This window comes from Protopterus annectens, chromosome 15.part0, assembly GCF_019279795.1.
Source record: "Protopterus annectens isolate FY-2018-M chromosome 15.part0, PAN1.0, whole genome shotgun sequence".
Taxonomy (NCBI): domain Eukaryota; kingdom Metazoa; phylum Chordata; order Ceratodontiformes; family Protopteridae; genus Protopterus; species Protopterus annectens.
Genome location: NC_056749.1, coordinates 427663857 through 427678283, shown reverse-complemented (window position 1 = coordinate 427678283; position 14427 = coordinate 427663857). Strand labels below are relative to the sequence as shown.

Sequence of the window (14427 nt, the reverse complement as noted above, 5' to 3'; positions counted from 1 at the left end):
TATGTTGTATGATTGGCCTAATAAGTGCAAAGTTACAGTGGAATGATTACTCCCCAGGATCTGTATGCAATACAATTTAGGTATAAGCTGGTTGATGAAATAGGACTTCCTTACAACAGTAAATACATGGTGATTAAAGGACAATACATTGTCTACATAGGTTCCCAGATCCCTAGCTATGGGACTGATTTTCAGGGGTGTGTTATCTTTGTGATAGTTACAGTGGGAGTCATAATTGCTAAAGGATATGAGTAAATACTTTTTAACATTTAGGTTTTATCCATGATTTTGGCATCAGCTATTTGTTCAGGACAGGCCCTTTTGAAGTACCTTGTCAACTTCTGGGGAGCCTTTGATGGCGCCAAGTTTGCATATTTCTCATACCAGTACTTTTGTTTTTCTCTTCAGAAGCTTTTCTTCCTAGGTCTGATATTTGTAACACTTGAAGCCTGATATTAGTCAATACTGATCAGTACACTACACCAGTAAATTAATATAAAAAGTAATGTCTTAATCCTTGTATACCATTACCCCAAATTTTGTATCCTAGTATTGTAGTTCCCCTTTGATTGCCCATAAGCAGTGGTATAATAAGATTTGAGACTTAATACAAAAGTACGTGTACTGTGTGCTGATGCTGACATGTATAAAACATTGAACAATGCATGTCTTAAACAATATTCAGAATTTGCTACATGATATCTCAACTCTGTTAATCACCTTGCACTTTTTGTTAATGTTTTGTTCACCAAGTTTGTGTTACTGTGTGTTGTTGTTAGTAAGTGATGTATAATGTTTGTCATACCTTGGTTGTAGAGCTTTTCTCCCTGGGTTTCCAGTGAAAAGGGATCATAACCCTGTAATCAAAAACATATACATATAAACATACATAAATGTAATAAAATAATTTTGATAACGTACCCATCTACCTTTCCTTGCTTTCTTGCTGACTCAGTTCAGAGGTCTGTTTTCATTTTGTTCCTTTGCAGAGCATAATGGAGATCTGGAGAGGAGTCTTGTGCAGGGCATTACAGGTGAAAGGAGTAAAAAAGGAGCGACTATTAGTCTGGGAAGGCTTTAGATACAGAACTGCCTGTCCCCCTTATGGCAATAGCCCTGCTGTTACTGAGGATGGATCTGCTCATTCAGCTGTGTCATTCCACTAAATGCATAACTTTAGTTTCTCTGTTTTTAGGGAGGAGAAGAGAAAGCTGTGGCAATATTTTTTCTGTCTGCATTGCAAACTGAGAATAAGTGGACTATATTGATGAACTAATATTTGTTTTGCTTTTTTAGCCCTATATTGATGAACTAATATTTGTTTTGCTTTTTTAGCCCAACAGGATCACACGTTGAATGGTGTAAGCAGCTGATTGCTGCTACTATCTCTAGCCAGATTTCGGCTTCTGTGCCAGATACCATCTCCCGGGATTACAGGGTAAATTGCAGTCTTGCATATTTATTATTTCCTATTTAACTGGAAAATAACTTTAATTCAGAGCAGATTTTACATTCCATTCAGACTGGGTGGATATTTTGCAAAAATTCTCTGCATTTTGTAAAGCAGCACTAGCTGTTTGTTTGACAAAGGATAAGAGGAAACGATGTGGAATTTATGCACCTGATGTAGGTACTGAAAGAGTGGCAGCACTGAGATTGTACCCTTTGTCTTTTGGCTGTGAGGGTTTCTGATGTTTGGGTCTGGAGAAAAAATGATGATGAAGAGAATTAGAATAGTGGAAGTAAAGACAAGGGCTCATCTTCTGTAAACCTCTAGGGCTATATACTACAGTTATTAGGAATGTTTGGCTGATAAAATATTCCTAGGCAGCTTGGATCATTCCCTTCTTCCTGTCATGCATTGCTGATCTTGTACTGTACAGTTCTGTTGCTGCACTAGCAGTATGGTCTAGGAGAATGGACCCATACTGCCTTTTTAGCAAAACAGTTTTTGTTATAATAATTTTTGTTACTCTATTGAGAGTTGGAGCTTTCATTTAACTTACAAGTTCATAGGTTTTTACCAAGCTTACGGCCAAAGGAGGCTACCACGAAGCTCAACCAGTACTGTGCGAGACAATATCCCTTGTTAACTAGACTTTCTTCACATATCCCTAGTGAAATTTTATGATCATTCAGACTGGCTTTAAAGGCTATTGGAGAAATACTTTGATAAATAAGGGCAGTATATAAGTGTAAATTGGGTTGGGTCTGTCATGCCGTGTGGGGGAGTTAATCTGATTGTATAGGTTTAGGTCTGTAGAATTAATGTTACTACTAGTTCTTTTTAGGTGAAGAAGTTCAGAGTGCAGGATTGTTCATAGCTAGCAAGGCTAAACAGATCTCACCCCTTAGAAGTCTGTATAAAATCCTTGTCTCTATAGTCAGTGTCAGTATGGTAGCTAAGCTAATAATATCTCTGTCTGGTTTACTTGCCAGTGTTGTACATGCCAAAGAGTGCATTGTATTTAATGATGGCCTAATGTGGAATGCATAAAGTGGTACTATAACCTATTTGGATCTTGATGGTATATCAAGGTGGAAAATTATGGATATAATTTACATATTCGTCAACGTACAGTAACTAGGCTAGACAAGATGGTTATTTTATTTCACAGGAACATTTGCGTTTAATTGAAAGCTTCAGCACATCCAATAACTAAGATAAAATTGCAGGTAGTTAAGTAAAAATGAGACACTGGTGCTTTCATGTCTATTTCTTAAAAATAGAGGAATTTAAGGAATGGGTAGTGGAGATTATTTGAGAGTTGTTGGGGACGATATAAATATCTTCAGAAGTTAGAGATAGTGGGTTGGATAAAATGAAAATGTAGTTTAAAAATTGATGGAAATAAGAGAAGGGGATATAGTTAAGAAGTAATAGGAATTACTTGGAAGGGGTGACAAAGGTTAAAGTATTGCAGAATATGAGGAATGTCACAGAACAAGAGGCGCAAATGCAGAGCGCTAAAGAGAAAATAGGATAGTATGCATGATTTTAGAAAGACTGCTATTAAGCAGCTATTTTATTAAAAAAAACTCCAGAGCAGAAAAATCTTTAGCACAGCACTTTAAGCAGCAGAAAGTAGAAAGGATTGTTGCCAGACTTGGCCTATAACAAGAAAAATAACCAAAGATCATATAGAGGTTTTAGAGAAATTTTATTAAAATTTATATTAAGCAGAGAAATGTGGAAATCAAAACAGAACACAAATGAAAATATTTATGGAAGCCTTTATTATGGCAACGTTAGAGGTAGATGAGGCTGAACCACTATCAGTAAAGATAGAAGGGGATGAGATAAAAATGGTGATGTATAATAATCTTCAAGAAAGTCTGCAGGAATAGATGGTATTCCAGTGGAAGATTTTGAAGCTAAGAGGGAAAAAGGTGCTAAAGATCTGGAAAGGTTTGCTTAACAGTATTTTAAAAAGAGGAGAAAAGCACCAATATCTTGGAATAAAGCTATGGTGGCTGTATTACCTAAGGATGGTAAAAAAATAGGACCCAGCTGCATTCAGACCCATTTCATTTTTAAATCATGATTATAAAGTGCTTGTGTACACTAAAAAGAATGTAAGTGTTGCAAAAATTGATAGATATAGATCAGTGTAGTTTTGTGGAGGGGTGGTAAACATTTGACAACATTAATGGAACGATGATGATTTAGAAGAGGGCAGGATGTATGAAAATAGTGCTGCTGTGTTGATGGGTCTCTATGCAGAGAAAGCAAATGACAGTGTAAGCTGGGATTTTGAGTAGGACAGTGGAAGCATTTGCATTCTCTGAGCAATAAGGTTAATTTGGGAATGATGTATGAAGGATCAGAGGCAATAATTAAAGTGGGAAGATTCCATTCTGATAAGTTGCATTTAAACAGAAGAATCAGACAGGGTTGCCCTCTTTCCCTTTTGTTATTTTCTTTGTTTAGAGCAAGTGGGAATGAAAATAAGGGACTCAGAAATGCAAGGATATAATTGGTATGCTAATCAAGAAAAGTTGGCTTTATTTGCAGATTAAATTATTTTATGCCTGATAAATCCCCCCCCCCAAAAAAAAAAAAATCTTAGTGTTGTGAAACATTGACAGCCATTCATTTCCTAGTACCAAAGAAGGGGAACATCCAGAGACATATTATCAGTTCCTGCGCCAGAATGGCTTATAAGTTTTATCCGGAGACAAAATGTTGGCCAAAGATTAGGAACACGTATCTGCAATTCTGGTTATCTATGGATGGTACTTATCTGGACCTTCCCACCTTTCTTCATGTGGCGTTAACTGGAAGTTTAAGCATGAGAATCACTGGATGATAAGCTTTCTCATTATCAAGGCTCTGGTTGTTGCTCCAGTACATCCCTGATTCATATTGTCAAGTAATTCTTCTCATATAAGGCTTTTACAGAGTTCTGAACCAGTGATCCAAATCTATCCTTATGGGCGAATTCAAATCTATCCTTAAGAGAGCGACTGCCTGATTCTTATGTTATAAAAGGAAGACCTTCTACAGCATTTGGGTATTGTTATAGCAGCTTCTGTCCATCTAAGGTAAAAGCAGAGCAGAAATAAAAGTCCAGGTGAATACCCTCTCCAAGAGATGGCTTTACCCAACCCAGACAAACTCTTTCTGGCCCGACTGGCAGCACATCAGTCCTCTCTCTTCAGAATCTGTCCAGCAACTTCCATCCTGCTTCCTCTTCAGTTCATGGCTCATCTCTTCTTGTATTCTCAAGCCTTAGGGTGCGTAACTGCATGACTGCATGGCATCTGCCAAACTGCATATAGGAAAAAGCAATTGCATCTAAAAGGACTATGGACACAACATAATACCTTGCATTCAACTGTCATTCAAATAATACCTTGCATTCAACAGGAATTTCCTTGGTGACAAAAGCCCTCTGTCACTAAACTCAATTCTATAGACAGATGGCCAGATTCCTTGCTTCTAGGCTCAGATTGGGAAGACATCTACCGGGAGCTCATCTAGAAATTGCTGTTCAGCAAGACAGAGTGGCCAATGGAACATGAACATCTATCAGTTTGCATTAGAGCATTTCAAGGAGTTGCCAACCCAACTGTTACAGTACACTAACCACAAACACAACTCAACACAACAGTCAACACAAGGCAGGTGTGGTACATCAACAACAAAGAGACACCAATGTGCAACATTGTGCAGGCAAGCAATGATTTTATGCCAGCTTTGTGCAAAGTTGCAACCCGAGCACAGAACTCAGGTTTCTGCAGAAGCACAGAGCTGTAGTGTGTTAACAGTGGAAACACAGGATCCCACAGTGGAAGCTGGATTGACATATTTCAGACATTGACGGTGTCATGGGGAAGCCAGACATGATTCTGTTACCACCAGCCCACAAAAACCACCAAGCAAGGATTTCTGCTCGCAGTTTCATCAATCTTCCAGCTGCCAAGATGGAACCTCTAACTTCATGAAAAACCTTCATGTGTATGCTTTTTCTCTCAAGCTCTTCTCCCAAAGGTCAGAGCTAAGGAGCAGACAAGACAAGCCAAGGATCCAGGTCCAGCCTCGATTGGCCTCGTGGCACTGACTGGTTAGGAGTCTGATACAGTGAGGAAGCCTCCATGGTGGCCCTTGATGATTCCACCTGTTCACCTTCAGAATGACTGATTAGATGCTCAATGTCAAGCTTTGTCTGCTTCATTCACTTCCCTAAATATTCCTGTTTTGAAAGACAGCGGGTCTCAACTTCCTCAACAAGTTTTAAATGTGATTATGGAAGCCAGAAGACCTAGTACAAGGAAAGTGTCATGAAAAAAGAAGAGAGATTAAGATTTTGGACTGCAGCAAAAGAATTTGGAGATTAATTTGAGTTATTGGATTCAATGGCTCTTCAATATATTACTGGATTATTATGTAGCAATTTTCTCTCAGTAAGATTCTCATGACAAATTTTTTTCTTTCTCTTATGATTGTGACCCACCATGTTTCATCCTTTGTATTCAATTTCTTAGAGGCCCAAAGAATATAATACAAGACCCCACATAGAGCTCCTACTCCTGCTTGGGATTTTGATTTTGTGTAACTTCTGCTACAACCTTTTACTTTTGATGACTACTATGCTACTAAATACTCATCATTTCATGCTGCTTTGTTTGCAAGACTTCTCTGCAGTTGAAGACTGAGTTGGCCCACCTTATGGCGGTTGAGCCTTTTGATTTTTTTCATCATAGGGTATTTGACCCCATGACTAATCCTAAGGTGCCTTCTAAGGTGGTTTTTCTATTGCCTTATTTCTATGCCTATTTTTTTGCCTACTTTCTAACAGATCCCCCAAAATAACTTAAAAAGATTTTGCATACTTCAGATGTACACACAGGCAATTATTATATTATTTAAAAGCTAAGGATTTATTTAGAAGCAGGCAGCAGTTGTTTGTTTCTCTTTGTTTGAACACATGAGGCCTCTGCCAAACAAAACAAACTATAGGTTTCAAACAACATTTTCTGCATTTTGTATTTTTGCATTGCATTGAGTCTGCCCTTCCCAGGCTCATTCCACCTCATTCCACTCCACTTACTGCCACTTCTGGCAACTGGCAAAGGCAACTAAAAGGGGGATATTTTGGAGCAGCTACTCAGCAGCAGCTTTCTCTTTCCAGCATATTACCCTCTTCCTCTCTGCTCTAAGTCTAGGGCTGGCTTGCCTAAGGCAAATTACATGTTATCAGCTCCCTTATGATTTGATTTGCTCTCCTCCCTTTGCTCTGCTTTGGGATTCCTACCAATAGTTTAGACTGCAAGCATGTGGAATGAAGAACATAGTACAATTTTGTACCTACCATATGTACGAGATGTCGGGGATCACATTGCTATCCTCCCTCTCCCTCCCCTCTCTGTGTGTCCTCTGTGTGGTTGTGTAGGTGAATTATATTCTGGTACCTTTTTATATTATGTATATTATATATTTTGGGTGCAGGTTTGTTTGGTGTGTTTTGGTTTTTCTTGTGGGTCTCTGGCATCTGGGGGCATCAGAAAAGACTGAGGATATGGCGTCGGTCGATCGCGTGAGTACCCTGGCGTGACGGCGTCCCATCGCGCCGACCGTGACCGCCAGCCATATCTCTCTTTGGTATGGGGGCCCGACTGGACAGCGGACTACCCAATAGTTAGGACTGCAGCAATGTGGATCCTCGAACATCTACATTTATGGTAGGTACAAAACTGTACTTTTCAGTCCATTTGGGCTATAAAATTAATGATATTAGCCATAAATGACGTACCTACACGTGAATTGGTTCAGCAGTACCCATATTAAGGGGACATGATAAAATGAAGTATTTAGGAGTATGGTTTAAAAAGACTTTGGTTATGGCAGCTAAGGATATGTGGAGAAGAGATTAAATAACTTTAAACTGTAAATTATACAAAAACTGAGAAACCAGAAGCTCCTGTTTGTGGAAAGTAAGATAAAAGCAGTGAAAATGTTTAGTCCCTGTAAGTTTTTCAGGCATATTTTTATCAGACAAAGAAGTAGTTAATAAAATGTTGAAGGAATTTATTTAGGAGTGGAATAGGGCAAGAGTGAAGTGGAATAAGTTGATTCTTCCAGTGGAACAAGTTGGTTTAGGTTTACCTTATTTGAAGGGATATTTTAGAGCTGCACAGTTAAGGCTTGTATACATAAAAGAAGTAGAAGGTTATAATTCAAAATAGAAAAGGGATGATGATGAAGCAGGGGAGAAGTGTAAGAAATAGAGAGAATGGGATTTTGGATGCATATCCTTAAGGAAAATAATAACAGTTGTACAGAATATTATATTCATAAAGAAGCAGAAAGTATTCTAAACACCAATTTAACATGAGAATGGAGAAAGGAGATTTTGCCAGTAGGGGTATAGAAAAAAAAGCAAGAGGGGCTGGTATTGGGAGCAAATAATTAAAGAAAAGGTAATAGAGTTGTAGGAGTCAAAATGATGATTGGATTGTAGGCTAGAGATCGCCTTCCCTACCAAGGACTGATATTGGAGTATAGCCAAAGAGAAGGGGATAGGGAAATCTTAAGTGAAAGAGATGCCCTGGTGGGGTTTTAATCTAGAACAGAAGCTGATGTTAAAAATGGATAGTTAGTAGGGCATATAGAATGCTGATTGATAACTAACTATAAAAATTAGTCAGAGGAGGTTGGAAAAGATTGAGAAGAAAGACTGGAAAAGCAATTTGCAAGATAATGTGTATGGCTCCCAAGTGTGCAACAAAATCCAGAAGGTTTAGAACTTTGCTTGGAAGTGTTTGCAGTGGTGTTTTTCTACCCAAAGCAGAATTCAAAGTATTTTTCCATATATAGCAAATGTTGGAAGTGTTATGGTGAAGAAAGAGTTAACTGGAAATATGAGTTTACAGATGTCAAAAATCTCTTAAACAGTACTCTGTCATATATATTGGATGAACAAATGCCTGCAACTAAGGATATTATTTTTTGAGCTGATAAACAATATCAGGAACGCCTTAAGTTTAATTCTGTTGGCTGCCAAAAAGCAGTTACTAAAAAATAGAAATCAAATTTTAAATCAAGCTTGTTTGAAGTACTGAATGTTATAAAAGAGCTAAAATGAGTAGAAGAGGGATCTTTAGAAAAAGGGAAGGAGTAAATTACTTAGAAATGTAAGTTGTGGGAACATTGCATATAGAATAATGTTCAGGATTAGGAGGGGTGAGGTTTAAGGGAAAGAAGGAATTCAGCAAATGTATATAATTTTGGACTGATAATTACAAAAAAAAGAATAAAAGATTTGAAGTATAATGTATGCAAATAGAAAAAATATTATTTTTTTTTCTTTTCTGTTAATGTATGTTTGCTTGTGATGTAAGTGATAATATAATAAAGGATGTTAAGAAATTGTGCAAAGTAAAAGGAATTTTCTGAGCATCACAGAAATGTGGTGGTCAAAGGAGAGTATGTTATCAGCATACTTACTGAAGTCCCTGATGGCGGCATCAAATTTAAGTGAAATGCTAGCTATATGGTAATTACTAGTGATGCCAAAAGAAACTATGCTACATAGGCATTTGTTACAAAGACATGCGTCTGGAGCGTTCCTCCCCGGGCCTCCGCTGAAAATTGGCTCGTTCCAAGTCAAACTTTCCCGGTTAAATGTTAAATAAAAATAAAATAAATAAATAAATGCTGATTTTTCTTGTTATTGAGGGTAAACCCCCTCATTAATACATCAATCATTTGTTTGGTTCAACTCTTGCTGTAGAATTTGAGTATCAGAATTGGATTTGATAATCCATGTCAAGTTTGTAGGCATCAGCAAACAATATTTGTAGTACCTTTATTGACTTTTGTGTCACAGAAGTACGTACAACAGAGGATGGGACCCAAGACAGAGCCCTCTGGGATACCAGTGATGACATTCTTTTGTCTAAAGGCAAGTAGCCCTGACATTAAGAGCATGGATTCTTTCAGACAGCCAGTTACCGATCAAGTGAACTACGTACCCGTTAATATTGAGTTGGGTGAAATTAATAGTCTAAGCATCTAAGCATGTAGGTAGTGTCATAGGCCTCTGCAAAATCCAGTTAAGCAATATGAACTGTATGCTCCTTATCCATGGCCTTGGTAATTCTTTTATAGAACTCATGTGGGTGAGCAGACACGGTATGCCTTTTAGAAAGCTGAACTGGTGTTTATCCAGGGAAATAAGGTCACCTATTTTATTGTTAGCTCAGTTGTAATACTTCCCATAGCATTGCAAATAACACTACTTAGACTAATAGGCGTTTAATTTCTGCAACTGTAGATGGATCACTTTTTTGCAAAGTCACCACAACTCTAGGTCCCTGTCACTTCCCCTTGGTTCAGGAACACTAGAAAAGCTTTTTTCCATAGTCATGAAAACTTTTTATCCCTTCCTTAGAGTCTCCAGTTCTGTTTGCTTCAGTGACAGGACTACAGTGGTTCATGCTGTGTCACAATCAAGGCTCTAGGTTCCTGTGCCACCATCTGCTGTGTTAAAACTGCATATTATGTCACCACTGTTCTCTATGCCTATATCTTTAGCCCTTCAACTTCCAACATTAATGCCTCTAGTATACTTGTGTTTGGTGTATGTTAAATCCAGTGTTGTATGCACCAGCATTAATGCTTTAGACACTGTATGCCCTGGTGTTGATATTGTTTACAGTTTTTACATGCTCAAAACTTGTGCTCTTGGCTTTGGTTCTTCTGGTGCCAGATCTACTGATAATTAGGCGTGATGTTGGGGAATCTGGTGCTTGATGCGTATACCTCCAAGGTAGCATATAAATTCAAATACTTTTTCCTCCACATCAGTATTCTTGGGTCCTTTGCTAAACCTGTTTCTGACATTCAGGTGTCTGTTGCCCTAGATGCAGTCCTCCTTGCCTGTAGACTTTTTTCAGTCTTCTTTCCTAAAGTTCATTCTTTCTCATAGCCTGGACCGTACGCTAAAAGTCCAAGAGAGGATATAGCAAAAACAAGGCATTCAGGGTCTCATTTCTTTTTTTTTTTCCCTTCATCCAGGGTTTGGATGAAACAGAGCTAATTCTTCAGTTTCACTCCTAAGGACTTTAGGTTTGTAGAACTTGTGCAAGTGATGCAGCAGAAAGGAAGATGTCCAAGGCTTGTAGGTTTACCCTGCAGTCCTTTTGGGTGTTTATCTTGAGAACTGATATCTTAATGGATGTTACCAATGTGGCATAGGACAGTCCAGACACTCTAGCTCCTGTACTGAAAAAACAGTTAACATATTCTAGACCCCAAGTGTTACAAAATTTGGATGGAGACATACAGCAGATATCATCTCTGCAGTAAGCCTACCATGTGCCATAATCCTGCTGTCCATCCTCTGGTAGTGGACAGCTTAGGAAAGTGTATGTTCACACACACAACTCATTCCTTGTGGAAAGTGAACTACTTAACTCCCACATTTCAGTACAGACCTTACTGAAGAAATGATCCAGCCGAACTTATCTGTAATATGGTCTGTGTTACATATTTTGTGGCTAAAGATGCATACAGGGCCATAGGATCTGATTTAGCATTATGCTTACAGTTCTGGCTGCTAAAACACCAACAGGATAATTCTGGAAGGCCAGAATGCCTTCAGTTCTCACTCCTAAATGAGTCCTGTGCCTGAAGGAAGGGATTCTTTGCATTCGCTCTGAACCTGTTAACAGCATTGCTTTTTAGGTCCTACCCAACTACTTCCTTCCTGTGGCATTTAGGATCATCTTCTTTCAATTGTCAGCTTGAATAAAGTGCAGCAAAGACAGGTGGTTAATGGAAGTAATTTCTTGGTGATACCATTCCAAAGACATGCATCTGGAGCATTTCTCCCCGGGCTTCCACTGAAAACAGGCTGTGTGGAACCTAGTCGGACATCCCGGTCAACAAATGTTAAATAAATAAATAAAAATAAAAAAATACACAACACCTCTTCTTACACCTTCCCAGGCATCCATTACTTCCCTTGCCAGAAGTCCCACCTCATTAAAACAAACATAAGGAAGAGGATATTAAACCTCATGTCAGAACAGCCCATTAGCAGTTATTGACACATGAGAGAGGCTTATAATATCCCATATTCTTTTTGGTGCCAGAGAATGCAAAAGACCTTAGGAATGTCTTGGATCTTGATGGATAAAATTTGTAGTAAAATAAATTTTTTGAGTTGCACAAGTTTTCTAGCTAGTCTTTTACGTGGAGACTGGATATTTTGTTTGGACTTCCAGGATGCCTGCTTCCTTATAAAAAATAAAATAAATAAGTCTAGGAGGTTTCTTTCCAGATCAGAGCCAATCATTAACACTTCAGGAACATTTAATTTGGTCTTACCACAGTCCAGGGTTTATTCACTGAAGTGTACATTCACTGTAGCGGCTCACCAGAGATGAGAGAGTGAAAATATCCCTGTATTTAGATGACTGGCTAATTTCTTCCCCACTTGTGATGATGATATTAAAGAAGAGGGAGTCTTTGCTGTACTTGGTCTGCTGCTTAAAGATTTATGGTGAATCTGGTAAAGTCCCAGTTTAGCTCAGTAATCCATATTCAGATTTACAGGCTGCACCTTTGCACTAATCTTTAATTATTTCTTCCTGAAGATAGTTTACATGGTTCTGTGCGTTTCAGTATTGTATTCTGTACCATCTGAAAATTGTCTCTAGCCCCCTAGCCTTTATGATCACATCAGTTTTTATGATCACACATACACCAGGCTTCATATGAGGGTTTTGCAGTTGTTTGGGTGCATTAGCTACAGCACTGTAACCCTCTGTATCATCCTATGAAGATGGCTGGATTCTACCAACCTTTTGTTGGGCAGTTCTTTCCAACATTAAGTACCCAGTACCATGCATACTGTTGATGCATCTGCTGTGGGGTGGGAGAGGGCATTGTGACAGTCAGCTTAGGCTATCTGAATAGAGACCTGATGTACTTTTACTTGACATGATTCAAAAACCTAACTGCATCCAGAAGTTGCAAACACATTCATACAAAATGACAGCTGTATGATATGTCAACAAGCATGGAGGAAAGCTTTCTTACCCTATTTGTCACAAAGCGATGAGAGAATGACAACAGTTATGACATCTTCTTGGTATAGAGACTGTTGTCTTTTGCTTTTTCATGACTAGTCATTAAGTCCCACAGTTAGAGTAATCTTCAATTTGTTGGGAACTCCACTTTGTGATTTATTTGCCTCGTGGACAATCACTGTGTCCCAATGACTTCCCCAAATTCAACCTCAAAGAGGACAAGCATAAGATCCTATAGCACATGAACGGCCACATGGTCTCCTTGATCCATTTCACTTTATTTTCTATGAGATTCATTCAAAAGGTCACGTTCCACTAGCCAGAGGCATTCTCAGTGCTCCATTCTTGCCCTAGCAGGTATGGATTTTCCCTTCTTCTCTTATACTTACTTCATACAACTCTTAGACTTTGTAATTTCAAGATGTTGCTGTCTTAACCATCCAGAAAGTCTCATCCAGATTTTCATACTTTGAAATTAGCAGTGTGGTTTCTGCAGTTCCACTGATAACAGTTTAGTTTCCCTGAAAATTTATAAAGCTTGTTTGTGAGCGCACTTAATCTCGGAACCCTTGTCCTTATATGTCTATATATATATATATATATATATATCTATATCTATATATATATATATATATATATATATATGGGTATACCTGAAAACTCCGAAATCGCAGAACGCCGACACCGGAAGAGAGACAACGGAGAAGACTGACAGTTGAGAATCCCGACGTTGAAAACACTGACATGTTAAGGTAAGTGTGCGATAGGGACGGACGTTAGGGTCAGGGTGTGAGTAAGGTAAGTGTGTGATAGAGATGGAGTTGAGGGTTAAGGGCAGATTAAGTGAGTTAGGTTTAGGGTGCGGGTAAGGTAAGTGTGCGATAGTGACGGACCTTAGGGTTAGGGTTTGGCTTAAGGTTATTGCATAGATAGTTGTGTATGTAAGGTTTAGTGTAGGTTTGTAAGGTTTTTGGTGTGCCTGTGTTGTGTGTGTGTTTTTTAGAAAGGTATTTGATTTGTTGTTTGTCGGGGGCATGTGAAGTTTCATGTTTTTGAACTTTTTTTTTGTTTGTTTTTTTCATGTCGGTTATTTCGGTGTCAGTGTTTTGGCGTGTCAGTGTTTTCAGGTAGACCCATATAATAGATGTAGCTATATATATATATATATATATATATATATCATAACCGGCATCTCCGTACAGTGCAGAATGGAAAAATTTCAATTTTTGCACTGTAGTGCAATCTCGGAGTTGGTATATTTAAGTTACGGGGCATGTGGGAGGTGGAGCCTCCCACGTGGGGTTTGCCCCCCTGCTAGCAGTGTTTAAGTAAGGGTTTTTGTTTTTTTACTTTTCTATTTCTTATGTTCGACATTTCAAAGACCTATACAAGAATATAAGGAGATGAGGTGCATGGCAAAGAGAGAGGTGGCAAAGGCTAAGGATAAGACGTATGAAGAGTTGTATGAAAGGTTGGACACTAAGGAGGGAGAAAAGGACCTGTACCGATTGGCTAGACAGAGGGACCGAGCTAGTAATGATGTGCAGCAGGTAGGGGTGATAAAGGATAATGAGGGAAATGTACTCACAAGGGAAGAGTGTGTGTTGAGCAGATGGAAAGAGTACTTTGAGGGGCTGATGAATAAAGAGAATGAGAGGGAGAGAAGGTTGGGTGATGTGCGGATAGTAAACCATGAAGTGCAGTGGATTAGCAAGGAGAAAGTAAGGATAGCTATGAAGAGGATGAAGAATGGAAAGGCTGTTGGTCTAGATGACATATCTGTGGAAGCATGGAGGTGTTTAGGTGAAATGGCAGTGGAGTTTTTAACTAGATTGTTTAATGAAATCCTGGAAAGTGAAAGGATGCCTGAGGAATGGAGAAAGTGTT

At 38.6% G+C, this 14427-nt stretch overlaps 1 protein-coding gene across 2 annotated transcripts in view; it reads left to right on the top strand.

Moving 5' to 3' along the window:
- Window positions 1–14427, top strand: part of MTMR1 (myotubularin related protein 1) — a 1550898-nt gene that overhangs the window by 122081 nt on the left and 1414390 nt on the right. For both annotated transcript variants that reach the window (XM_044057166.1, XM_044057165.1), the window contains exon 2: window positions 1336–1438. In XM_044057166.1, coding sequence (XP_043913101.1) covers window positions 1336–1438 — 103 coding nt within the window. The remainder of the gene's footprint in view (window positions 1–1335; window positions 1439–14427) is intronic.